This window comes from Oncorhynchus kisutch, linkage group LG9 (assembly GCF_002021735.2).
Source record: "Oncorhynchus kisutch isolate 150728-3 linkage group LG9, Okis_V2, whole genome shotgun sequence".
Taxonomy (NCBI): domain Eukaryota; kingdom Metazoa; phylum Chordata; class Actinopteri; order Salmoniformes; family Salmonidae; genus Oncorhynchus; species Oncorhynchus kisutch.
This window is the reverse complement of record NC_034182.2, coordinates 28,411,608-28,439,162: the sequence shown is the minus strand read 5'-3', so window position 1 is coordinate 28,439,162 and position 27,555 is coordinate 28,411,608. Positions and strand designations below refer to the sequence as shown.

Genomic DNA, 27,555 nt, shown 5'->3' with positions numbered 1-27,555 from the left:
GTGCAAAAAAGGGAAGGGTTTGATTTTCTGCGAGGCAACACCAATGAGGTCTCTCTCGAGCTGTGCCGCTAAGCCCGACAACACACTTCCCCCTCCCCCCCGCCTTGCAGGTTTGGGAAGTGAGTATGCAAGTGGTGCTTGGTATGCTACAGTAGGTAATGGGCACCGCTTAATCACCGCCCAGATTAACACCCTGGCTAAGACCAGATGTTTCTTCCACGAGCCCGTAATGGAAGGAAGCATGGCCAAGGCAACAGCCCTTCGTCGACATCTGTTCAAACTTGACGTCTCTTCAAACCCTCCCCCGCCATATCTCGCAATCGCTCGCGCACTCCATCTTTCCCCCTCTCAATCTATCACGGACACACTCACCTACACTCACAAGGTAATTAACGCTCAAGCTTTGAATACAACAGTTGGGACGTATAATGCATTGCCGCCCACAGCGCACAAGGTGGGAACAGGAGTTACTTTATAAGGTCTTCTTGACTCACACTTTGCTCGTCTTCTCTGACGTTTCAAAGCTGACTTTCACATTCTGTAACCTGTGATAAATTATCTTAGAGCGATGTATGGTTACCTTCCTTTACTTTGTCCCTTGTCAGCCAAGAAGTGATGAGCATCACAAGAGCACAGTGCAGTTATCTTTCTATCATGTTTCAATTATAGACACATCTGTTTTGTTGTCATGCATCTCTTCGCTACTGTAGTACAGACAGTGACACTGAAACATGCAGAGAAATACATCCACAACAACAAGACTCTTCAAGGTGCCTCAACATTTGATTTGATTTACGTTGGAGGGGATACATGGCGTCCAAAAGCATTGGCGCAGAAGGCATCGAAGCGCTTCCAGTGGGCTCCCATCACCTCCCATCACAGCTGGTGCAATCCGGCCGTAGAGCAGAGATAACGAATTGATCAATGAGCGCGCCACCTCGACCGCTGCACCGCGTCAGTCTCGCCATAAATCTGAACATGTCTCTCTCGCGATTGACAGCCCATCAATCATCTGTCAGCTGCCTCCTCCTCCTCTTCCTTCACTCAGGAAGAAGCATTTACCACCCAAGAACGACTGTTGAAGCCTCATAGGTTAGCATTTAACCTCAGGGTTAGCGGTTACCGTGACGGCATTATTGATGGGGTCCGTTTTGACGGCGCGTCTGCCAGTTAGCATTTGTACGCCCGAGCTGTCACTGTGACCTTCCAGTCACTCAGAAACGCAGAAAGAAACTTTTTTACGACAGCTGTTTGATGTTATAGGAGTCATGTGAGTACGGTGTCCATACAAATGTAGGATCTTAATTTGTGGGTTATTTTGCTGCTTATTTTGCTGAAAATTTGCAGTGTATTTGAGATTTTAAAAAGCTTCTAAAGTTTGTCATTTCCAATTTGAAATTTCAGACTTGATTTGCCCTAACAAATTTATCAACCCCTCCAAATATGCTAATTTATTATAATTCACATAATAATTCACACTTCCTGTTGCGGCAGGATTATTTTCCTGCTGTAGAAAACTGGCTCAAATTATGATCCTACATCTGTATTAGGACGTGTGAGTTCTGAGCGGTGAGGCTCAATGCTTGGGAGATACATACTGTAAGACCCTAGCATCATTTTGATATTACCGTTGATAGAATACTGATTGTGAAAGGGATATTTCATCCAAATTACACAATTATATATTGGTTTCCTTATCCTGATAGCAGTAAATGGACAAGAATTAGAGCGTTGGACTAGTAACTGAAAGGTTGCAAGATCAAATCCCCGAGCTGACAAGGAAAAGATCTGTTGTTCTGCCCTTGAACAAGGCAGTTAACCCACTGTTCCTAGGCTGTCATTGAAAATAAGAATTTGTTCTTAACTGACTTGCCTAGTTAAATAAAGGTTAAAAAAAAGTAAATAAATTGACAATCCATGCTTTTGGTTTCATTTCCCTGGCACTATTTTCAAATGCTTAATTTGACCATTTGTGGCACAAATCCCATCCAAGTCATGGTACTGATATTGTCATTTTTCATGCATCATATCCAAATCTTTCACAGAGTCACTTAAAGATGATTGGAACTTCTGTACTGTCATGACGTCGGCCTGGGGGATAGATTTATGACAGTCATAAATACCTCTTCCCCCCTTTTTCCTCTCTCTAACCTACTGAGGTTACATTAAAAAACTTGGTTAACATAGAGATTCTGGGAACATCAGTAGGTGGGGGGAAAATAACTATATTCTGGTAATCCGAACAATTGAACATATGCTGTGGTACTTAATGAATATGATGTCAGTTCGGTTGTCATCTGAGACATTCTCATCAATGATAAGATGACATAAACTCTACAGTGGAAAGTCTACACAGAGTTATCGGATTCACATGGAATTGTTGTTCAATTTAAATGTTTGAATATGAAATGATTTGTGATGGGATGAAATGTGAATTTAGCTTCTAAAATGTAAGATGTGGGTTTTCATAAGATATTGCTGCTCACTCAGTGGCCCGCCCACGTGAAGAGACAGAGGTTGTAAACTATGAAACACACCCCTTTTCTCCCTTCCAATATAAAGCCTTGACGACAACATAACTTCCTGTTCCGAGGATATGAGGACGACGGTCCTATGTCAGAATGGTTCAGATAATAACTACAGAACGAAGCCAACATCAGCATGAGCTTTGGTTGCGAATGGTATGAACTTTTTAACTCTTATTCACTACAGAAGTGATACCTCCTAGCCGTTGAGTTAGCAACAGCAGCTGCAAACAAAGGTTAGGAAGGAACAGACAGAGTATCCCGTCTATCATACAACAATGTTACTACAACGTATCCAATTGACCACTAGAGACATTCTTCAAAGGACAAAGGACTCGGTTTGGTAACACGGCCTTCCATCTAAACCAACCTACCGAAGCGCAGCTCAGAGTAAATATTTATTGCATTTTCCTTTTCCAAATGGGCGGTAATTTATAATGCATAAGATACTGTATTTACGATAGCACAGCTTTTTCCCTTTGTTCCTCAGTCACCGCTCTTTCACTCAACCCAGCCCCTTGTGTTACAAGCTTTCATATCTGTTCCGCCCGCTAGGGACGTTTTCCTTTATGACGTAATTTGTAATCAAGTTATGATTAATTGTGTGTATGTGTGATTAGTTAGGTATTTAGTAAATAAATGATTAAACCCAATTTTGTATTGCTGATTCAAATTGTTAGCCAGGGTTCTTACAGATAAAATAATTTACAACTTTCAGATGAGACTGAATTAAGACGATAATTGATATTGACGGCTATTGATGAAAAATATTACTAGGTCTTTAAGAGTTTATTCGGAAGATAATAGCTCTATAAATATTATTTTGTGGTGCCCGACTCTCTAGTTAATTACATTTACATGATTACCTTAATCAGGGGATATTAATTACGGATAAATTATTTTATAGAATAGCAAGTCATATCACATAATCCGGCATAGCCAAAGACACGACAGTACCATGTCATTTTGTCATTTGGGTTAACTATCCCTTTAATAAAATATTGATGTGATTGTTGTTTCTGTAAATGTTGTCATTTGTTTGACATTTTCTGTGTTTACTGTAAAGTACTATGGATCTGAAGTACTATGGAACAGCATGTTAATACAAGAGCAGCCCAAAGGAACCATTTCACAAATCAAAGTTTGTCAGATGTTTTCAGGTCTCAAAAGTAGACTAGTGTTGATCAGTGGCATGTAGTTTCATTTTTGTGATTCCAGCTGTTTGGGGCAGTAGAGATGCCTTGCTCTCTCTCTCTAAACCGTGTGTGTGTGTGTGCTTGCAAACATGTGTGTGCGCATGTGTGTGTGTGCGGGTCATCGACCGTTGTCTCCTCCGGTTAACCGCCACCCCCTTGCCGCCACCATGACAGCCATTATAGCTTTCGGGGCACGAGGGAATTATCCGCTAATTGCCTCTGTTAGGATAGGAACTTTACTTTTTCCGCCCGTCTCTACTAGCGTTGTAGCAGAGCTGTGGCGCAGCACGCTATCACCAAAGTAACTTGCAAATCTTGGGGAGTAGCATGTCCAAGTCCCAAGTCCCCAATAATAGCGGATGCCCCCCAGGCTTTTAAGCAAACATGCTTCACATTTGACACACTATCGTGGCAATAAGACATTGTTTTTTTGTCAAGGTTGAACTGGTATCACTGGGGCTCTCTTGTCCTCAAGGTTGCATTGCCTGCGTCTCAAATGGCACACTATTCCCTGTAGTGCCGGTCAAAGGTAGTGCACTATAAAGGGAATAGGGTGCCATTTTGGACGTATCTTTAGAAATGAGTGGGAAGGGTCGGCTACTACAGTACAATTAAAATGGATGCTTAATCATTTCTTAATGATTAATCATTTACCAAGTATTTCACTGCACCAAAAGGTTGTAACTTAATTTCTGCTCTATTAGTACTGCTCCGAATAGAGAAGCTGACCAGGAAGAGAAAACATTGCTGTAAGTAGGTATTTCATGGCCTAATATTCATTCACCTTCATGAGACTTGAAGTACCTTCTCACAAAAATACATGGAATTGTGTCTCATGACTTCAGAGAGAAGGCTTCTACATGCGTTGAACATACCGTGGCCTACACTCAGTCGTATGCTAATTTCAATGCAGTAATGACCTGGTAGTGAACATTAAACTTACAATTACTCATCATGTCCATTTTACTACTAACTCATAGCAAATGCATTACATGGATAGGAAACGGCTGGCCAGGGAAAATCTAGAGACACACAGATACAGTAGATGGATGGACAGACAGGCAAGCAGGCAGACAGACATACAGATAAACAGACCATAGTGATGTCATTACAGTATGCCCCATGGCGCTCTCCCCAAGGATTGTATGATTCAGACCTGAGAACAGGTGGGCAGAAATACAGCTGGCACAATTATCCTGAAATCCTTCCCCAAAGGAGAGGAGGGATGTGTCAGTCCTTCCTGTCAAGGTCTGAATGAGATCTAAATTGCCAGACCTGACAAGAACCTTGTCGAGACTTGTTTATTTTTTCCTACAAGTTGCCTTTGAAACCACTTCAAACTCTGTCTTTGTGGTTGCGCGGTGGAACTTCGGCTCGATGCGCTAAGTGCTTCATTTAGTCAACCATTTGTTATTTGTGTACTCCCGGAACCCAGTTTGCTTCTCTAAGTGTCGGTTTGTTTTGCCGCTACTCGCAACAGCAGCGCCGATGATGCCGACTTGAGAATTTATACTTGCCGGAGGAAGGTGATTAGCCTGCTTGGGCCTCACCTCTGGCAGGTGATATTTGATATTTGCTCGGGAAGAAGATGAAAAAACTGTGTTAAATGCAAATTCAAATATCACACGGAGAGTTAATTTGCAGGCTAGGAGCGGTGAAACTCCAGACACCTTCTTATCTGCAGTTTGCTACAAGATCTAGGCGGGAGCCGAATTCTACACAGAATACCAAACTGTTTTACTCTCTGTACAAACTGTCGATTGATTACTGAGCCCCAGCCCCAGCCTCAGTCTCAGACATGCCCATATGCCCAAAAATTAAGTATAGTGCTGTTATTTCACCCCTTTGTCCATTGTCTTATGTTATGTGCATTAAAGAGACATTCCACCCCTTTCAACATCAAATTCATCATCTCCAGCACCACCCCAACATCGACATACAGTATGTGAAATCAACGGTTTTCTATGTTTTGTATATGATAAAAGACGATAAGTGCATCTGACCCTGCTGGTCATCTATGAACATTTGAACACCTTGGCCATGTTCTGTCTCCAATTGGCACAGCCAGAAGAGGACTGGCCGCCCCTCATAGCCTGGTTCCTCTCTAGGTTTCTTCCTAGGTTTCCGGCCTTTCTATGGAGTTTTTCCTAGCCACCGTGCTTCTACACCTGCATTGCTTGCTGTTTGGGGTTTTAGGCTGGGTTTCTGTACGGCACTTTGTGACATCAGCTGATGTAAGAAGGGCTTTATAAATGCATTTGATTGATTGATTGTTTCTGATGACATCATCCTGAGACACTGATGGCATCATCTGGTGTGCACGACCTGGTTGCGTTCGGGGCGAGAGCATGTTGAAATAAAATGGACTGGATGACATGATAGGTGGTGCACAGGAAATACTACACTGATCAAAAAATATAAACGCAACGTGCAACAATTGAAAATATTTTACAGTTCAGAAGAAAATAAGTCAATTAAAATCAATTCATTAGGCCCTAATCTATGGAATTCACATGACTGGGAATACAGATATGCATCTGTGGAAGAATGGCACGACAGTGGGCCTCAAGATCTCGTCACGGTATCTCAGTGCATTCAAATTGTCATTGATAAAAATGCAATTGTGTTCGTTGTCCGCAGCTTATAACTGCCCATACCACAACCCCACCACCACGGGGAACTCTGTTCGCAATGTTCACATCAGCAAACTGCTCACCAACACGATGCCATACACACAGTCTGCCATCTTCCCAGCACAGTTGAAACCGGGATTTGTGAAATAGGTTACGAACTGTAGTCAGGTCAAGGCCTTAGTGAGGACGACGAGCACGCAGATGAGCTTCCCTCAGAAGGTTTCTGACCGTTTCTGCATTGTGTTGTGTAACAAAACTGCACATTTTAGAGTGGCCTTTTATTGTCCTCAGCACAAGGTGCACCTGTGGAATGATCATGATGTTTAATCAGCTTCTTGATATGCCACACATGTCAGGTGGAAGGATTATCTTGGCAAAGGAGAAATGCTCACTAACAAGGATGTAATCAAATTTGTGTACAGCTGTAACGAATTTCCTCCTCTTCATCTGAGGAGGAGTAAGGATCAGACCAAAGCGCAGCGTGGTAAGTGTTCATGATGATTTTAATTAAAGAAAGCACTGAACACTGAATCAAAACAATGACGTGAATTTACAAAACCGAAACAGTACCGTGTGGCCCAAACACTCACACGGAAACAAACACCCACAAACCAAAAGTGAAACCCAGGCTACCTAAGTATGATTCTCAATCAGAGACAACTAACGACACCTGCCTCTGATTGAGAACCATACTAGGCCGAACACAAAAACCAACCTAGAAAAACAAACAGACTGCCCACCCCAACTCATGCCCTGCCCATACTAAAACAAAGAATAAAATAACAGAACTATGGTTAGAACGTGACAACAACATTTGTGAGAAATAAGCTTTTTCTGCATATGGAACATTTATGGGATTTTTTATTTCAGCTCATGAAACATGGAACCAACACTTTACATGTTGCATTTATATTTTTGTTCATTATAGTTGTTCTGTATTAATATATTTGTATATACAGTATGATGTAATATACTGAACTCCACAAACTGACTGAACAGCAGACATACTATAGTAGTGCATTGCTTGGGCTCTGGTCAAAAGTATAGTGCACTGCTAAGGGTGCCATTTGGAACGCACACCAGTTTATATAACATTATTGCATCCGTGTCGAGAGTTCCTTGTATCCCTCCCTCCCTCTGATTAATTATCATGTCTGTTCCTTGCAGGTGTACTCAGGGAAGAACATTCCTGCTGTGGACAGGGTGTGTTTGGGTGTTCCAGCCGCAGAGGTGAGCCACACGCAAAAACACACACACACTCTCAAAAAACAAAACAAGGAAACACATGCACTCAAACAAAAAATAATATCCATGTCTATGTACACAGGGCAGCAGTCTCTGAGGTGCAGGGATGAGTAACCGGGTGGAAGCCGGCTAGTGACAGTGACTAAGTTTAGGACAGGGTACTGTGTGGAGGTCGGCTAGTGATGGCTATTTAACAGTCTGATGGCCTTGGGATAGAAGCTGTTTTTTAGTCTCTCGGTCCCATCTTTGATGCACCTGTACTGACCTCGCCTTCTGGATGGTAGCGGGTTGAACAGGCAGTGGCTCGCTCGTGTGGTTGATGTCCTTGATGATCTTTTTGGCCTTCCTGTGACATCGGGTGCTCTAGGTGTCCTGGAGGGCAGGCAGTGTGCCCCTGGTGATGCGTTGGGCAGACCGCACCACCCTCTGTAGAGCCTTGTGGTTGTGGGCGGTGCAGTTGCCGTACCAGGCGGTGATGCAGCCTGACAGGATGCTCTCAATGGTGCTTCTGAAAAAGTTTCGGGCCAAGCCAAATTTCTTCTGCCTCCTGAGGTTGAATAGGCGCTGTTTCTCCTTCACCATACTGTCTGTGTGGGTGGACCAATTCAGATTGTTAGTGATGCACATTACCAGTCAAAAGTTTGGACACACCTACTAATTTCAGGGTTTTTCTTTATTTTTACTATTTTCTACATTTTAGAATAATGAACAATGGTGGACATCTTGAAGCAAGAGGGGACAGCAGACTGGGATAGTAAGAGATGGAATATGTCCGTAACACTCCAGGCTAGGGATGCCGTCTGGTCCGGCAGCCTTGCGAGGGTTAACACACTTAAATGTTTTTCTCACATCGGCCACAATGAACGAGAGCCAGTCCTCGGGAGCGGGCCGCGCCGGTGGCAATGTGTTATAATCAAAACAAAGAAGGTGTTTAGCTTGTCCGGGAGCAAGACGTCAGTGTCCGGCCAAAAACATTCTGGGCTAATAATGTAAGAAATAACACCAAAAATATATATACTGCAAAGTTGCTTAGGAGCTAGAATGAGAAATTCCATGTCTGTCTGCGCCATCTTCCCATCTATCTCTACTCTCTCTCTCTACCATCTCTCGCTCACACACACAGTCATACACACACAAACACACACGCACACACCATCACACTCACATCCCAGAACTCTTTGATTTCAACACAATCTCCATCGCTGACACGTACACGCACGGCGTGGTGTTCCATATTCTCCTCACCCTGTTTACCCAAAACCGTAATGTAAATGCCAGCGGAGTATAGTGAGTCAGACCAGAGCGCACCGCGGACCTCACACTGTGTTTCATGCATTATTTACAACCGAGCTTAGCCTTACCGCCGCACTTTCACAAGACGGGGTCGCAAACAAGAATGGATCAATGAATGACAGAAATCTAATATTTGCTCCGTGGGTTGCTTGGATAGGTGACCTGACCAGCAGGTCTGTTGTCTGACCAAGTGCCCTGAAGGAGGAAGTGGAGGAAGTGGAAGTATCAGCTCTGTCAGATCAGAGGAGGAGGAGTAGTGCATCGGTGGTTAGGGAATGGTGTTCAGAATGTTGAGGGGAGGGCGGGAGGGAGGTTCAGGGGAGAAGGGTGTGTGTGTTTGCGTATTTAGAATTTTGTGTGTTTCATGTGTGGACAGTTTGAGTTGTGTTTCTAATGTAAGACACTAAATGTTGCCACTGTGTTATTATGTACATAGATGCCTGTCAATTAGTTTTGCTTCTATGTGTAGATAGCTAAGATAATATTGACACAGTGACGCAAAGTATACTTCTAACAACACACAGTTCCTACAACACAAACAATAACATTTTCTCAATTAAGTCAACAGTATCAAAAGGTCTGTACCAGTCATGCATGTTGAATGACCCAGTCCATTTATTGAGTCGAATAAGTATGCTGTACTTGGCCATTAATTACTCCCACAAAGTCAGGAAAATGTTTCCCACTCCATTATCTACAACCAATGGCTTCACCTCAACAAAGTGTCAAGGAAGAGTAGAGCATCTTGATCTTGGCAATCTTTGTCTAATTGTCTACGGCATGTTAATGGTGTTCCACCTGTGTGTGTGTGTGTGTGTGTGTCAATAGTGCTTTGGACTGCTAGGGATTAACGGGGCAGGAAAAACAACCACCTTCAAGATGCTGACGGGGGACATCGCCATCTCTGGAGGAGAGGCCTTCCTAAACAGATACAGGTGAGGAGGAGCTAACTGTCTGTTAGCACGCACACGGACACATGCACACACACATACTTGCCACCGGCTGCTACCCCAAGCTAGTCATCATAATTACCCACCCACGATGCTCCCTATAAGGGATAGAGCTCAGGGAGTTTTCTTCGCCTTCTTCTTTTTCGAAGCCTATGCCAAATGGCACCCTATTTCCTGTATAGTGCACTACTTTTGACCAGAGCCCCATGGGCCCTGTTTATGTCCTATGAGCCCTGTTCACTATGTAGGAAATAGGCTGCCACTTGGGATGAAGTCCTACTCGCTTTCTCAGCAACTTTTGCTCTCACTCACTTTGGGTTTTGCCATCCCCCTCTCTTGCTCTCTCCCTCTCTTTCTCTCTCTCTCCCTCTCTCTCTCGCTCTCTTTCTCTCTCTCTCTCTCTCTCCCTCCCTCTCTCTCTCGCTCTCTTGTACATTCTGTTTTCTTGTCCGTTTGAACTCGTGTTCTCTCATGTCCCTTGTTCATTCTTTCAACGTGCTGTCTTGCACATTCCCCATTCTCTCTCTTCCACTCTCCATCTCCCACATATTTCATTCTGTTGCACACCCCCTCCCTTTCCCACTCCGGCTCCGGCTCCGGCTCCCGCTCCCTCTCCCTCAATCCCACTCTTGTTTTCTTTCCCCTACTGCCACACACACATTTTGAGAGAAACAACATCTCCCTTTCCTCAGCTCCGAATCTAGAACTCATCTCTATGGAAACGATGTGAGGCAAACGGTGGATGAATACTAGTTTCTTGCAGTCTCCACTAGTTTGCATCGCCATAGTTGTGTTGACATACAGTAGTTATTCATTTATTAAAACTGGTAATTGACTTTGTGGTGAAGCAAAACACAGAGGGGCCTTAACAAGACAATGTTAATGTTGATGAGTGTTGCCGGCAGTGATCAAAGGCAGTCTCTTGAACCTTCAAGGAAAGAAAAACTGACAGAACGGGGAGTAAATGACAGACGTATGCCCACCCTCTGTTTGGATGAGAGAAGACTGAGAGGAGGACGAGAGGAGGATGAGAGAATGATTATCTGAGCTGTGGGAACAACAACTAGGAGGAAAATATAATTTCTCTCCAAATAAAAGAGTTTGTGTTGAACCCCCAAATCACAAATTTGTTGATTGTCTGTTTACATTCCTAAAGCCTGCCACAAATAACCTCCATCCCGCGAGCGATTATTTCCTGCCAGCCCACTGCTGGGTAGAGCTTGGTAGAGCTCGTTTTTCCATTTCCCCTCACAACATCAATATTGTCACGCAGTATATTGTGTAAGGCAGATTAACGAAAACCGTCTGTAGACAGCGGGAAGCAGTTTAGATGTTTTTCCACTACCTTCAGACTGCAGATGACATGCAAAGATATGCCCCAAAGTGCCGTTCATTTTGCATGACAGATATTGTTTGTGAAAAAGTCACCTGGGACTAAGACTACGTAATGCAAATTGAACTGCTATGTTGTTCCTCATGTTTGGCTCCATGTAGAAAGCGGAGAGTTTTCTTTTTCTTAACCAAGTTGTAATATTTATTCTGGTAATGGAACAACTTGCTTCATGAGGGCCTTTCGCCGTGAGGACATTTTCTTTTCACCCAGCCTTTGTGAGATACAATACATGGAGTTATACTTATTGTACTTCCCGAGTGGCACAGCAGTCTAAGGCTAGAGGCGTCATTACAGACCATGGTTAGATTCCAAGATGTATCTCAACCGGCCGTGATTGGGAGTCCCATAGGGCAACACACAATTGCCGCAGCGTCGTCCGGGTTAGGGTTTGGCGGAGGTAGGTCACCATTGTAAATGATAATTTGTTCTTAACTGACTTTCCTAGTTAAATAAAGGTTAAATAAAATAACAAATAAATAAAAAGAATGTTCTCTCTTTTAAATGAAGGTATCGCCCAGGTGCTGAGTTTTTGAATAGTTTAACTGTTTGAAACAGTTAGTAGATGTAAGACTGTGCTGCACATACCAACTGTATAGGGATGGTGATGTTGATGATGATGAAGATGCCACATGATTTGGATCGCTTATTATCATCATCATCATCAACATAATGAAGATCATGATGCTGTTTTTGTTGTTGTTGATGATGTTGACGATTGATCCTGATCATGTGGCATTATGTGTCTTCATACAAGTTCTGTGGTGATGTTCCTCCCAGCGTACGGACAGAGATGAGGGACGTTCACCAGAACATGGGCTACTGCCCGCAGTTTGACGCCCTCAACGACCTTCTCACCGGACGAGAGCATCTGGAGTTCTACGCCAGACTACGAGGCGTACCGGAGAAGGAAGTCACCATGGTAACATTTCCCCTTGTCTGACCTAAATAATGTCATTTCCTGCTCCTGTATGACGCAACACCATTTGATTCCTAAGGTTATACCGTTGTCGTTATAGATGCGTCTTCCCCCCCATACAATACATGCACTTCCTTCCATAAAAGAGACATAGACAGCACACTGCACTTGGTCAAAGTAATAAATAACCTCTGAAGTGGAAGACATGTATAATACATAAGGTTCTGGTTTGAGAGGCTGGCCACGGCTAATGCCTTTACATTATTCACCAGCATGCCTAGCAGTGTGGCCGCCCCGCCACCCCCAGTTTCTCAATGGCCCCCTCAGCAACAGCAACATAAAAAAACTCAGCTGGTCAGTTGCCTCAAACTCAGGCCCAGGCGCAGGCCTTTGATCTCACAGCAGCCCCACTTGGCCAAGGGACCCCGTTTCTCTGGTCTCTAGTTCGTCGGGTCCACTGAGCTGTGCTTTGTGGCAGCCATTTTGGCTCTAGGGAGAGCCCCGGGGAGCTGGTGTCATTTCCGCATCATTAGTCCACCAACATGTCAATATAGGGTAAATGAATGTCTGGATGGTTGGACTGGAAACCTGCCTGCACATTGGGGATACCTGGACAGGACAGGGATTGGGAAATCGCTAGGGGGATGAATACTGGATAAGTTCCTGCTGGTTAGTACAATTTTTTGGGTTGTGATGTGGCCCAGAAACCCTCAGTGCAGCATATCAGCCTTAAAAAGGGTCCTGTGGCGATGCCAACCACCATGCATGTCTCATTCCAGGGGAAAGGAAGGGATGGGAGGGTGTGAGAGCAGAATGGCAGCACAAGACACCCCACACCAACATGGATTATTGGGTTACTGTCATAGAAATATATAATTTGTAATTATATTTATATGGTTTCTGTGTTGTTATTAGGTGGCAGAGTGGGGCATCCAGAAGCTTGGCCTGGTCAAATATTCCAACAAGGCAGCCGGTACCTACAGCGGAGGGAACAAACGCAAGCTCTCCACTGCCATTGCTCTGATTGGTTGTCCTCCTGTGGTATTCCTGGTAAAATGATAGCTGATTGGCTGAAAGGCCAAAAAACAGCCTTGCTATTGCCTTATGACAATGTTATTAACACCTACCAATGTATAGTGCATAGAGTTTGATGGAGGAGGAATAATGGTCTGGGGTTGCTTTTCATGGTTATTTAGTTCCAGTGAAGGGAAATCTTAACATTACAGCATAAATGACATTCTTGACAACTTTGTGGCAACAGTTTGGGGAAGGCCCTTTCCTGTTTCAGCATGACAATTTCCCTGTGCACACAGCAAGGTCCATACAGAAATGGTTTGTCGAGATTGGTGCGGAAGAACTAGACTGGCCTGCACAGAGCCCTGACCTCAACCCAATTGAATACCTTTGGGATGAATTGGAAGGCCAACAGTGAGCCAGGCCTAATCGCCAAACATCAGTGCCCAACCTTACTAATATTCTTGTGGCTGAATGGAAGCAAGTCCCCACAGCAATGTTCCAACATCTAGTGGAAAGACTTCCCAGAGGAGTAAAGGCTGTTATAGCACCAACTCCATATTCATGCCTATGATTTTGGAATGAGATGTTCGACAAGCAGGTGTCCACATGCTTTTGGTCATGCAGTGTATATTAGTTTATTTTAAGCAGTGATTAAATGTTCAGTGTGAGCAGAATATCACCTTTTCAACTCTATATTTCTTTTGCCAATTTGCCAAGACTAGAATTCCACTTTGTTTTAATTTTACAGCAAAGAGGAGATATAACAAATTAAAGGATGTAGGCTGTATTGGTATGCATGCATGACAAAAAAAAAGAAATCCTGCCTCAAACTTACAAATGCTTATTGAATTTCCCTGAGGATTATATGTCAATTACTAGTAGATGAAAAAGGGGGCTATATTCCAGTCGGGTCGCCATCCGGTCACGTTTTAAATGAGTTTTTCAGAGTCCATCCGATCTCGTTTTAAAATGTAAAGCTAACATAACACTGTTTGCAGGATTAAAGCCTTATACTGGGATTTCTCACGGAAAGAAAATGGCATAGAGAGGGTTGAACAAGTTTTATAATGGCATAGCCTCAATGGGAGGAACCAACTTGGAGACCTGACAAATCATTACTGATTTCATGAAAATAGAATCTCTCAAATATTGTACACACACGCCTGATGAGGTGAATTAACATTTACTATTATTAGACTGAAGTATTAACTCATTCATTAATTCATTCAACCTGTCAGTCAGTCAGTTAGTCATTCAATACATAGGAAATCATTCTGATCCCCTCACTAGCTGTAGTGTGTGTAGTGTTATATGCATGTACTCTGCATCATATAGCCTGCCTACCTACACAATATCCCCTATTATAACACTGTGCCGATGCTAGTGTTCATTCAGTCAGATAGTTCACTTGCAGTTGTTTGGTGGGCCTGTCTCCTAACTTTGAGACAGAGGGATAATATAGTGTTAGAGTGAATTTCCATTTGTGTGGTAGGTAGTCTTGCTCGGATGCCTGAAAGCAACTTTGCACAGCGACAGAGTCGGCTTGGTGATGGAGATCCCTGGTGGGATTTCGGGGATTCTGGTGGTGAAGGGAGAGGGGTTGGAGCACAGGCAATGGGCTGCGTCCTGTCTCTCTCTAATCGTCCATGGACACACACGCCCGGGGAGAGAGAAATGGAATGGGGAATGTGTGTGTGTGTGTGTGTGTGTGTGCTGTGCAAGCGTGTGTCTGTGTGCGCGCGTGCAAGCAAGTGCAAGCGTGTGTGTTGCATGACTGTGTGGGCATGTGTTTGTGGGGATTTACATGGCGTGTGTGTGTGATTATGTCTGTGTCTGTCAGAGAGAAGTCCCCTGTGAATTTGTTTGGCCTGCTCTAAAAGTCCCTGATGTCATCGGCTCTCCTCATTTAGCTTCCTCAAATCCAAAGCTTCTTTATACTGTTTTGATTCCACTGGTTAGTGTTGGCAGCAGAAGCCTTTAAAACATTACGCTTTTATGTCTAAATGTAGACCTCTTCCAACTGGAAGGGACATATCAGTGTAGTGTCAGGAGGATAATGCTGTGTGATGTCATCGTTCGGGACAAAAAAAGGATATGAGACCTTTGAGGGCATATTTTGAGGGTATAAGGCCCAATCTGTAATTTTGACAGCCTGACCATTCCATGACGAATCAATCGATAGCCTGACATGTGAAATTGTTTTAAGATGGTCATACTATGGATCATTTGGCAATTTGATTTGGAATTTTTGTTCCCCTTTAGGTATGCCCCTAAAATATTTACAAAATGATTTGATAAAGTATTTCATTTTGCCTGTAGTCCAGAGAAACGCATTGAAAAATAATTTGTCCTATATCTTGGAGAAATAAGAAAGCTCAGTAAATATATATACAGTTGAAGTCATAGGTTTACATACACCTTAGCCAAATACATTTAAACTCAGTTTTTCACAATTCCTGACATTAATCCTAGTAATAAAATCCCTGTCTTAGGTCAGTTAGGATCACCACTTTATTTTAAGAATGTGAAATGTCAGAATAATAGAGGAGAGAATGATTTATTTCAGTTTTTATTACTTCCATCACATTCCCACTGGGTCAGAAGTTTACATACACTCAATTAGTATTTGGTACCATTGCCTTCAAACTGTTTAACTTAGGTCAAACATTTTGGGTTGTCTTCCACAAGCTTCCCACAATATGTTATGTGAATTTTGGCCCATTCCTCCTGACAGAGCTGGTGTAACTGAGTTAGGTTTGAAGGCCTCCTTGTTCGCACGCTTTTTCAGTTCTGCCCACAAATGTTCTATAGGATTGAGGTCAGGGCTTTGTGATGGCCACTCCAATACCTTAACTTTATTGTCCTTAAGCCATTTTGCTACAGCTTTGAAAGTATGCTTGGGGTCATTGTCCATTTGGAAGAACCATTTGCGACCAAGCTTTAACTAACTGATGTCTTGAGATGTTGCTTCAATATATCCACATAATTGTCCTCACTCATGATGCCATCTGTTTTGTGAAGTGCACCAGTCCCTCATGCAGCAAAGCACCCCCACAACATGATGCTGCAACCCCCGTGCTTCACGGTTTGGGATGGTGTTCTTTGGCTTGCAAGCATCCCCCTTTTTCCTCCAAACATAACAATGGTCATTATTGGCAAACAGTTCTATTTTTCATTTATCAGACCAGAGGATATTTCTCCAAAAAGTACGATCTTTGTCCCCATGTGCAGTTGCAAACTGTAGTCTGGCTTTTTTATGTTGGTTTTGGAACAGTGGCTTCTTCCTTACTGAGCGGCCTTTTAGGTTATGTCGATATAGGACTCGTTTTATTGTGGATATAGATACTTCTGAACCTGTTTCCTCCAGCATCTTCACAAGGTCCTTTGCTGTTGTACTGGGATTGATTTGCACTTTTCGCACCAAAGTAAGTTAATCTCTAGGAGACAGAACGGGTCACCTTCCTGAGCGGTATGACGGCTGAGTGGTCCCATGGTGTTTATACTTGCGTACTATTATTTGTACAGATGAACGTGGTACCTTCAGGCATTGGAAATTGCTCCCAAGGATGAACCAGACTTTTTTTTCTGAGGTCTTAGCTGATTTATTTTGATTTTCCCATGATGTCGAGCAAAGAGGCACTGAGTTTGAAGGTAGGCATTGAAATACATCCACAGGTACACCTCCAATTGACTCAAATGATCAGAAGCTTCTAAAGCCATTATATCATTTTCTGGAATATTCCAAGCTATTTAAAGGCACAGTTAACTTAGTGTATGTAAACGTCTGACTCACTGGAGTTGTGATACAGTGAATTATAAGTGAAATAATCTGTCTGTAAACAATTGTTGGAAAAATTACTTGTGTCATGCACAAAGTAGATGTCCTAACCGACTTGCCAAAACTATAGTTTGTTAACAAGAAATTTGTGGAGTGGTTGAAAAACAAGGTTAAGTGTATGTAAACTTCTGACTTCAACTGTATATACAGTATACATTTTTCACACATAGAAAAACAAATTGGGGGTAGGCCCAAAACTACCTTCATACTTGGTACCGGTTAACTTCATATGAGTCCTTGGACACTTCTGGGGGTCGTAGAGCACCATCGTGTTCGTGAGAATCTCCCCTCTCACATTAGTTTGTGGCCCAAATGGTTTATATGCTACAAAACAGAAGTTGGCACATCGACGGTACCGACAAATCCCCTGACACTTGTGGGGGTCGTAGAGCATCATCGTGTTCGTTAGAATCTCCCCTTTCCATAGAGTTGTCTTAATAGTTAGGTCAAACCGTTTGGATGCTACAGATGTTTTCGTGAGAAGACCGATTTTTGGTATGTCTCATGGTCTGACAAACACCGCTCTAGCTCTTCCACCTTTCACCGCAGATGCTGAAGTGCTACATCTGCCGATGCGGTATCTCTACCTTAATCGGACAGATTTTAATGGAGATGTTCTTATTATGTAACTTAGATTTCATTTAGTGCGTTAATCGACTCTAGGGGCTTTGAAAAGGATAGATTGAATAAAATACCCCAAAATATATTATTTTTTGGGACAATCATTTTAAGCTTAGAATGTTTGTCTACGGATGTGGAACATGAAGTAAGATTGAGAGAATTTTAAGGGAGAATAGGAGTAGAGATGGGATAACATCGAACTTAATGGAGGTCAAATGTTGAGGGAACGTCTTTTCCCATTACTGTAGGACGAGCCAACGACAGGGATGGACCCCAAAGCCAGACGCTTCCTGTGGGACTGTATCCTGAGTGTCATCAAAGAGGAACGCTCGGTCATCCTAACATCACACAGGTACGTATTCTTACAGTTGTAAGGCCCAATTCTAACTTGAGATTTGTGCGTGTGGCTCTGAATGGCATTTTCCTGTTTTACTATTGGGTTCTCGTTCGCAAGGTTGAAAACATTAGCAATACAACACTTCTTCACGTCCTTGCAACATATGTTTTTGGGATTATGCTAAGGTAATAAAGCAATGCTAAACTAATTAAGGCATTTCTGAGCTGTGTCCTTCAAAAACCATGAGGAAATAAAATTCCTTGAAAGTTGATGTTGGTCCTTTAAAGCTATTAGATCTGATTTTCAGAGTTAGACTTTACTGTCTTCATACGCAATTAGTGAATGGGCCAGGAGGAGTAGACAATGGTGCAATAACCAATACGACACACCGTAACTCAAACTGAGAAATCCACGAAGTACAAACAACGAGATGGATATTTCTTCACTACTTCACTTCATGTTTATTCGTGACTCCAATGTTTTCTCTCTCCAACCTGCAATATTGTTTTCAAATCTTAACTTCTGTCGGAAGCGGGTGGTGCGGGTGGTGCAAAACTCTTTTGTACAGTTTAGCTTGTGAATCCATTAACACCACTCCATATTGTGTTGTTTTTCTGAGAAACAAAATACATTTGTTATATTAGCAATAGCGGGAACACGGCTCAGTTGCGTTCAATCGTCCATATCCCAACCAGGTGCTTTAGTTTGTCGAGTGGCGCATTCGGCAGGTTTTACATCGTCATAATCCTAATTGCTCCATCCCTCAGCAAAGCAATACAAAGCCTCCACCTCAGCAAGAAATGAATCTGTCTGCATCCAAAATGGCTGCTGAAACTCAAAGAAACATAAAATAATACAAAAATGTACAGATGTTCTCCTCCCTTGTCTCACGCCCACTCCGTCGGGCCTTTCAACGAACAGCGTGAAGCGAATCCCGGGGAAAATAATTGTTCAGCTAAAAGTTACCCATTGTCTGCAGTATTAACCACAGTGCAGGCGAAATGTGGACGCGGCAGGCATATTTCAAAGACGGACCAAATTTTTCTTGTTTTATTTCTTCAAATAAGGAAAAAGGCTGAGCTTGAACATTGGTCATTAGTCAGCCCTCTGGGTGCAGAGAGGACATTGTAGACAACAAAACCCGAAAAATGCTTATCTACTGACTCTTGATTCAGGTCTGCAAATCTTTTGACTAATGTTTGCATAGAGTCAACACCTTTTCACATAAACTTAAAATTCTATAGTCCTATAGTACACAATTGAACCTCTCTCTGTCTCTCTCTCGCTCTCTCTGTCTCTCTGTTTCTCTGTCTCTCTCTCGCTCTCTCTGTCTCTCTGTCTCTTACAGCATGGAGGAGTGTGAGGCCCTGTGTACACGCATGGCCATCATGGTGAATGGACAGTTCAAGTGTCTGGGCAGCATCCAGCATCTCAAGAGCAGGTGAGGCCTCAACAGTGTCACTAAACACTAGGCCATAGGCCACAGCTTTAATGCAGCTCTCAATGTAAAATTCCGAAAGCAATGTATAGCAACCTATACGCCAGACCTGCAAAATGAGTAACATACAAAAACACTATTACATTTAGCATTTACAGGATCAGTTAGGGTTAAGTGCATAGCCACAGTAGGGGTGCTGCAGCTCCCTTGAAAAATAAATCATAAATATATAGAATACATAATTTGTATTTTTTTATTCTCACAAAAGTAGTGCACTGGGACTGTATATAGCGGACTGATATAGCTGTAGCATGGGCAACCCACCCCCCTTTCCCCCAAACATCCTGCGGTTATGGTTAAGTGCCTTGCTCAAGGGCACATCGACAGATTCTTCACATAGTCGGCTCAGGGATTTGAACCAGAGATCTTTCGGTTAATGGCCAAACACATTTAACTGCTAGGATACTTACCTACCTCTAAGGCATGATACCATCTAAGGTTTGTCTCTATTCTATGAAAACCAGCACACTTATAAAGGGAATTTATTAACACTCATACATCATCAGAGGTGATTCTGTCTCGGCAGTTCTCAAGAACATTATGCTCTAACTATCCCCCATGCTATTTTATGTAGGTGGCCTTGCCATAATAGATCAACCCACCCTAGCCCTCTCTTGACATGATAGTTGGCCTTGCCTTAAAGCTGTGATCCATGATAGGCGAAAAAAGGGCCACTGGCCACCCCAGGCATTTGCTATTGTTTAGTTTTGAGGAAATGAGCATCTCATGCAGCATCGTGGTGAAAGCAATTGTAGTACATAATCTGCTGTGCTATCACACGTGCCATGACAACAAAAATAACGTGCTGGATGTTTTAAGTAACGTCTTTGTTGTTGTAATATAGCACACTGACGTGGCCGTTTCACTGCTAGCGATTCCAGTCTTTGATTACAGAGGAAATGTAGTACTACTCTATAGAGTAAGCTTTACTTATTATGTGAATAGCTCATGTTGGTTTTTCCCCTATTTCATGATGAAGTGAAAACAAATTCAAGTCAGAGCGGGAGGAGTGGAAAGTGGGAGGTGGGAGGGGAGAGAATGTATGTTAGGTCTGAGCAACGATGTCAAGGGTATTTCCCATCAAGAGGTTTGATGTCATATGATCTCCGTGGCCGTTAAATCAGAGGAGAGAGAGCGAGAGGGTGTGTCGGGGGGGAGGGGGGGGAGTGAGTGAGTGAGGGGAGTGAGGGGAGTGAGTGGAGTGAGTGAGTGAGTGAGTGAGTGAGGGCAGAGAGAAAAAGAAAAGGAGAGAGTAGGGAAGAGAGAGATGGGAGGAGGAGAGTGATGTGCTTACCTGCCCCTCCCAGCTGTAGCCGTAATTAACAGATCCTCTTTGTCAATTACTTCCTGTCCTCAGGGAGAACAAGACCGTCTTCAATATGAACAACACTGTATGGATAGGGGATGTGGAAAGAGGGAGGTGCTGAAAGGGTTAACCCCTGATTAAGTCTTGTGTAATCACTCACTCCACAGATTAAAGCAGTTAGGGGGAACAAGTAAACGTTACAGGTACAGGTACATTTAAATGTTTTTGTTTTGTTTGGTAATTGTGGGTCGCAAGAGTTTTTGTAGTGAATTGCTATCGGTCAGTTCTTGGGACACAGTGAATACTTTTAAATTAATAAGCGTCACTATCCCTTTTGTGTAATTAATGTTTCATGAGGTGTGGGGCCGTTAATGACTGAAAAGGCAATTAAAGGTCCAATGCAGCCGTTTTGATCTCCATATCAAATCATTTCTGTGTAAAAACTTTACTGCTCTAAAAAAAAATACAAAATTGCTTCTCAGCAAAGTGCAAATTCTCAAGCAAGAATTTTACTTGGACTGTCAGGTAGTGGCCTGAGAGGGGAGGGGAAAACTGAAAAACAGCATTTATTGGCAGAGAGGTTTGGAACTCTTATTGGTCTAGTAACTAATTTACCGCCTGTGATGTCACCAGGCAGACCAAAACTCCATTCCACCAAAAACAGGCTGAAATTTCAGGTGGTCTTTTCAAACAGCTCTTATACGAAAATGCCTTTATCATCATTTTCACAATTTCACAGCATTATTCGAACCTCAGTGTGGAAATATATATATAAAGCACAAGAAAATCGAGTTGTTGACTACACTGGGCCTTTAAGGACTGTCTCTATTTTCCTTTCCACTCTCTCCCCCTGCCACGTGCGCCTGTGAAATGACAGAGAAACGGGACAGACGGACGGACGGGGGACGGGGGGCGAGTGTTTGATCAACCATTTTTAAAGTCAAGCTGCGCAAACCACAATGCAACGTAATCTATTCACATTGGAAGCATGCTTTTCTCCTGCTTGTTTATGTAAATGCTCCCCGCCATGTGGCGAGGGAGGTGTGTGTGTACGCAACGTCTCCCTAATACCCAAGCTGTTGCAGATTTGGAGTGGAAACTTCCATCAGCGTGTCACTGGCGGGGGGGCGAGGCAGGTGGTGTACTGCTGTCGCATTAGTGACTGACCTGCATGGTGGGCAGTGCGACTTGTTCTCTCCTCCACCCTCTCCTTCTCCCATTGCTGAGAGAGAGTGTGGAATCTCGCCACAGGTGCCTCTCACATTTTGACCCCCTATAGCGAATGTGTAATACACGCTAGCCCACCTCACCCCCACTGATCCTCCTCTCCTCCAAACATCTCACTACATTACCCATGTTTATTTATCCTCCTGCTGCCTCTCTGTCTCTCTTCCCAGCTCTCTCTACCTCCTCATCTGTCTCTCTCTCTCTCTCCCCTCATCTCTCTCCCCCCATCTCTCTTTCCATCTCTCTCTCTGTCTCTCTCCTCCCATCTCTTTCTCTCTTCCCAGCTCTCTCTACCTCCTCATCTGTCTCTCTCTCTCCCCTCATCTCTCTCCCCCCATCTCTCTCTCTGTCTCTCTCCTCCCATCTCTTTCTCTCTTCCCAGCTCTCTCTACCTCCTCATCTGTCTCTCTCTCTCTCTCTCCCCTCATCTCTCTCCCCCCATCTCTCTTTCCATCTCTCTCTCTGTCTCTCTCCTCCCATCTCTTTCTCTCTTCCCAGCTCTCTCTACCTCCTCATCTGTTTCTCTCTCTCTCCCCTCATCTCTCTCCCCCATCTCTCTCTCTCCCCTCATCTCTCTTTGCATCTCTCTCTCCGTCTCTCTCCTCATCTCTTTCTTTCTCCCCATCTCTCTCTCTTCCCATCTCTTTCTCTCTTCCCAGCTCTCTCTACCTCATCTGTCTCTCTCTCTCTCCCCTCATCTCTCTCCCCCATCTCTCTTTCCATCTCTTTCTCTGTCTCTCTCCTCCCATCTCTTTCTCTCTTCCCAGCTCTCTCTACCTCCTCATCTGTCTCTCTCTCTCTCTCTCCCCCATCTCTCTTTCCATCTCTCTCTCTGTCTCTCTCCTCCCATCTCTTTCTCTCTTCCCAGCTCTCTCTACCTCCTCATCTGTCTCTCTCTCTCTCCCCTCATCTCTCTCCCCCATCTCCCTCTCCCCTCATCTCTCTTTCCATCTCTCTCTCTCCGTCTCTCTCCTCATCTCTTTCTTTCTCCCCATCTCTCTCTCTTCCCAGCTCTCTCTACCTCCTCATCTGTCTCTCTCTCTCTCCCCTCATCTCTCTCCCCCATCTCTCTTTCCATCTCTCTCTCTGTCTCTCTCCTCCCATCTCTTTCTCTCTTCCCAGCTCTCTCTACCTCCTCATCTGTCTCTCTCTCTCTCTCCCCTCATCTCTCTCCCCGATCTCTCTTTCCATCTCTCTCTCTGTCTCTCTCCTCCCATCTCTTTCTCTCTTCCCAGCTCTCTCTACCTCCTCATCTGTCTCTCTCTCTCTCCCCCCTCATCTCTCTCTTTCCATCTCTCTCTCCGTCTCTCTCCTCATCTCTTTCTTTCTCCCCATCTCTCTCTCCCCTCCATCTGTCTCTCTCTCCATCTCTGTCTCCCTCTCCTCAACTCCACACTGCTGCCTCTCATCTCTCTCCTCATCTCTTTCTCTCTCCCCATCTCCCCCCCACCCCCCTTGCTCTCAGGTGGTGGTGGAACCTCATCCAACCGGCTCAAGCCTTTGTTTGTGCTGCCCTCTTTAGGCCACACCGATGACCTGTCTTCCCACCTTCTCATTGGAGCAGCCTGGCCAACAGCCGTATTGTTTTACCAACCCAACCCTGTATATAAATCTGTCCCCAAATTAGCCAAAATAGCCCCATTCAAATCAGAGAAAGCCCACTTAACGCAGATAGGGGACAGACAACGTTTTAAGAGGGTGAAATTTTTCAAGGCCTCATGATTGTTTTGCATTTAAGAGTTCCTTAACCTGATCCATGACCAGGTTGCATTTCAAATTAATCATTCGTCTGAGGGGGGGGGGGGGGGGGGGGGGGGGTTATGAAAGCCTAGCACAAAAAGAGAACCCGGGAGATGAATAAGTGGTAGTAAATACATGTTTTACAATCCAGAGGGATCCCAGGTGTTAAATAAACTGAAATGAAGTGCAGGGCAATGAAAGAGCTTCTACATCTCCCCCATTAGCTTGTCAGGGAAAGCGAGAAGGACGCGGGAAACGGGACCCTAACCTTTTCTTTTCCTGTGAGTTACATCATTCATCTGTCTGGAGATTGAGGGGTTATGCGGCTAGCAGATGCTATATTTCGCTGCAACTTTTTTTTGTTTGTCCTTACTTAAAGGGAAGCAGTGAAATAAAATATAAAAGAAAGCTGCAAAGTGCCTTTAATGCATTAAGGTAATTCGGTGTGCGCAGCAGGAGAGTTTTATAAGAGTGTCTAAAAGTTGGGATCAATCTAAGGATGTTGGCTTTGAAAAGTCTAATAAATCTGCTCTCGCTCTCTATGCGGATTGACTCGGGTGCACTGTAGCTAAGTAGTACACTATCTAACTGACTGTCAGTGTCTGAGATGGATGGGAAAATAATACCCCTCACAGTTTATAATGCATCAGCGCGTAGCTGTAATTAATAGTGTTTGCACACGGACAGATATCTAAAATCCTCTACGGCCAGAGAAAGCATGTGTGTTCATGAATGCGGGTTTATGTATGCAGAATGTGTGTGTGTGCGGGCGCGCATGTGTGTCTATTCCAGACCTCATGTGAACAGTGCGTTTTGAATTAAACATGACTGTGCTGTGTGCATATCCATCGCCTGTGGGTTCTCTGTGCCGAGGATGCTTCAATGATGACCCCTATGGGCGACCTCTGTGTGTGACCCCCTCAAGGACTTCCTGCCCGATTAAAGCACGGCAACTCAGGCCCTTGGTGTGACCCCCCCCCCCCCCTTCGGACACAAGTATGGCTGTAGTTGGTGACCTTTTACCTCTATTCTGCCCTCTCTTTTCACACTCTCCCTCGCTCCACACTACACAGCACTCCAGCAGGTCTCTGCCCCTCTTTCTGAAGCTGGATGTTATTTGTTTAAAATTACACGGTTTGGGACTCTCCAACTGAGTCGGGAGAGTAGAGAGGGGAGCGGAGAGAGGGGAGAGAGGGAGAGAAGGGATAGAAGTGAGGAGAGAGGAGAGCGGATCCAGGATAATCAGAGAAGTTAGATATAGAGGCTCTGTAAAAAGCTGTGGAGCTTCACTTGTAACAGCCCTCGGTAGGGACCGAGTCTGAATAATGAATGAATAATGAACTGTTGGATGAGATTTAAACCTCTGCCAACTAGACAGACAGGCAGGCAGACAGGCAGGCAGGTAGGCAGGCACCCAATCGCAAATCAACCCCTAGCTCCCACTCTTGTGTATTTGTGGATATCTGAATGAAATAGATAAGTATGGCAAAAATTCACCTAGCATATCAGTGAGCAAAATAGTTATTTCAATGTTACTTATACCTTCCTCATTTTCTCAGATCTCCACAAGTGCATAACCTGTAGGGGAATATAGGGACAAGTGGTCCATTTGGGATTGGGCAAACAATTGACGAGTGAAGATGCTAGCATTTTCTATAGTGTTGAGATTATCTTATTGTGGTGAGAACAGAAGGGTATAAATGGGGAAAATGAAAATATAGCCCACCATTCTTCCTATAGCCACAGTGTACCAGAGAGAGAGAAAATTGATCAGCCACTTTTTTACCACCGCTAACAAGAAGCATTTGATTCCACATGCAAGCCTGAAACCCTTTCTCGCGACGCAACCGACCATTATTGCATTGTTTAAATGTTTTCGTCTTCGCTGAGCTCGGGACTTCTGAAGCTCGGCTGCTCCTCACCGGCTTCAGACAGGCAGACTTCCTGTCTGGCCCAAGCCCATCACTAAGTGGAGGGGATTTTGTCAGACTCTTGACTGGATGATCGGGTTTGATGAAAGCAGGCTTGATGAGAGCTAAGTCTCAAAACGGGTGAGATGTCAGAAGACTCCTGCTCAGACTGGCATCTCTATTAACTTAGCCTTTTGTTCATTCAAACTTTGTACTGATGGCCTGTTTCAAAATACTATGGAAGGAAGTCCACTCTACTTTGTAATCACAGGGAATTGGACATTGCCTACTACTTACTAAAACTACATACTAGGTACTACATACTATTTAGAACGTACTGTTTAGTAAAAAGGTATGCAGGTATGCAATACGAAACAAATATAAGCAGCAACAATAGACTCACCCTAATTTGAAAATCTAATGTTGTTTCCCGTCATTATTTCAATTTGATACAGTGCCTTATTTCATTATCGGCTGATTATCAGCTTTTGTCTGAAAAGATGACTCTCTTCCTCAATAGCATGCAACCAATTCTACTAGATGAAAAGCTGAAATGAGTATGACATCCTGGCATTTAAAGCATCCTCAATTTTCAACATTTCACATTCTATAAAATGTTCTATTATCGCATATTCAGACACGACCATGGCTTGTTATTTGGTATAATGATGTATTGGCATTGAAAGGCTCTAGGGGTCGACAGACATTTTAAAATATGCACTGTGCGGCTCTGTTAAAATATCTACACTAGCATACAGCTTATAATGAAGCAATGTGCTGGCCGTGGATTCTAAGTTGTATGCTAGTACGAACATTGAAACATAGCCTTAGTGTGGTACTTCGAACACTTCCGACCTCGAGTAGCCATCTTTGTATTGGAGGACTCGCCTGTCCACCCGGGGGAACCATTCGCCTTTTCACCACCACCGAGCTTTACAGCTCTCTCCCACAGCCCCCTGAGATAGTGGAGGCTGAGGCTTGCTCACCATATCTCTAATTACTATTAAGGGATTGCTGCCTTTCCTTGCATGTAGCACTTAACAGCCCACAATGGACATTTCCACAAGTAAATATAACATTAGGAGATTAATTAAGCAGAAAACAACGGGTCATAGAGCACTAACGACAAAATAACAAGGTAAAGTGTCTTATTTTGTGCTCACTAGACACAGCGTCAAAGCCAAGCAAAATGCCAAATTGTAATTAGCGGATATAAGGCTGTGGCGGTCATGAAATTTTGTCAGCCGGTAATTGTCATGCAAATGACTGCCGGTCTCACGGTAATTGACCGCTAATTAGCATAAACACATTTGGCATTTTAAAAAGTCTAAGAAATCTATTTAATATACACCATCACAATAAATCCAATGTTTATCTTAGGCAGGTGTAAATAAATATTATGATATGAAGAAAATGTATTTCAGTAGAACATAATACAGTGCCTTCAGAAAGTATTCACACCCCTTGACTTTTTCCACATTTTGTTGTGTTACAGCCTGAATGTTATATTGATTAAATTTAGATTTTGTTTAACTGGCCAACACACAATACCCCATACTTTACATGTTGAATTATATTTCTTGACATTTTTTACTAATGAATTAAAAACCTCATCTCTGTACCCCACACATACAATTATCTGTATTATTAACTTTACTCAAAATCAAAATACATTTGAAATACCAAGCCCACAAAATCGGACCGAACAATACAAAAACAATCACGCACAAAAACCATGGGGAAAACAGAGGGTTAAATAATGAACATGTAATTGGCGATTTCAAACCAGGTGTGTAAAACAAAGACAAAACAAATGGAAAATTAAAAGTGGATCAGCGATGACTAGAAGGCTGGTGACGTCGACCGCCAAATGCGCCCGAACAAGGAGAGGGACCGACTTCGGCGAAAGT

The 27,555-nt window shown here is 43.5% G+C and overlaps 1 protein-coding gene across 2 annotated transcripts in view; it reads left to right on the top strand.

The window, feature by feature from the left end:
• LOC109896499 (phospholipid-transporting ATPase ABCA1-like) overlaps nt 1-27,555 on the top strand; it is a 296,174-nt gene that overhangs the window by 250,185 nt on the left and 18,434 nt on the right. For both annotated transcript variants that reach the window (XM_031832341.1, XM_031832340.1), the window contains 6 exons: nt 7,522-7,584; nt 9,721-9,827; nt 12,013-12,154; nt 13,067-13,201; nt 17,876-17,979; nt 19,313-19,405. In XM_031832341.1, coding sequence (XP_031688201.1) covers nt 7,522-7,584; nt 9,721-9,827; nt 12,013-12,154; nt 13,067-13,201; nt 17,876-17,979; nt 19,313-19,405 — 644 coding nt within the window. The remainder of the gene's footprint in view (nt 1-7,521; nt 7,585-9,720; nt 9,828-12,012; nt 12,155-13,066; nt 13,202-17,875; nt 17,980-19,312; nt 19,406-27,555) is intronic.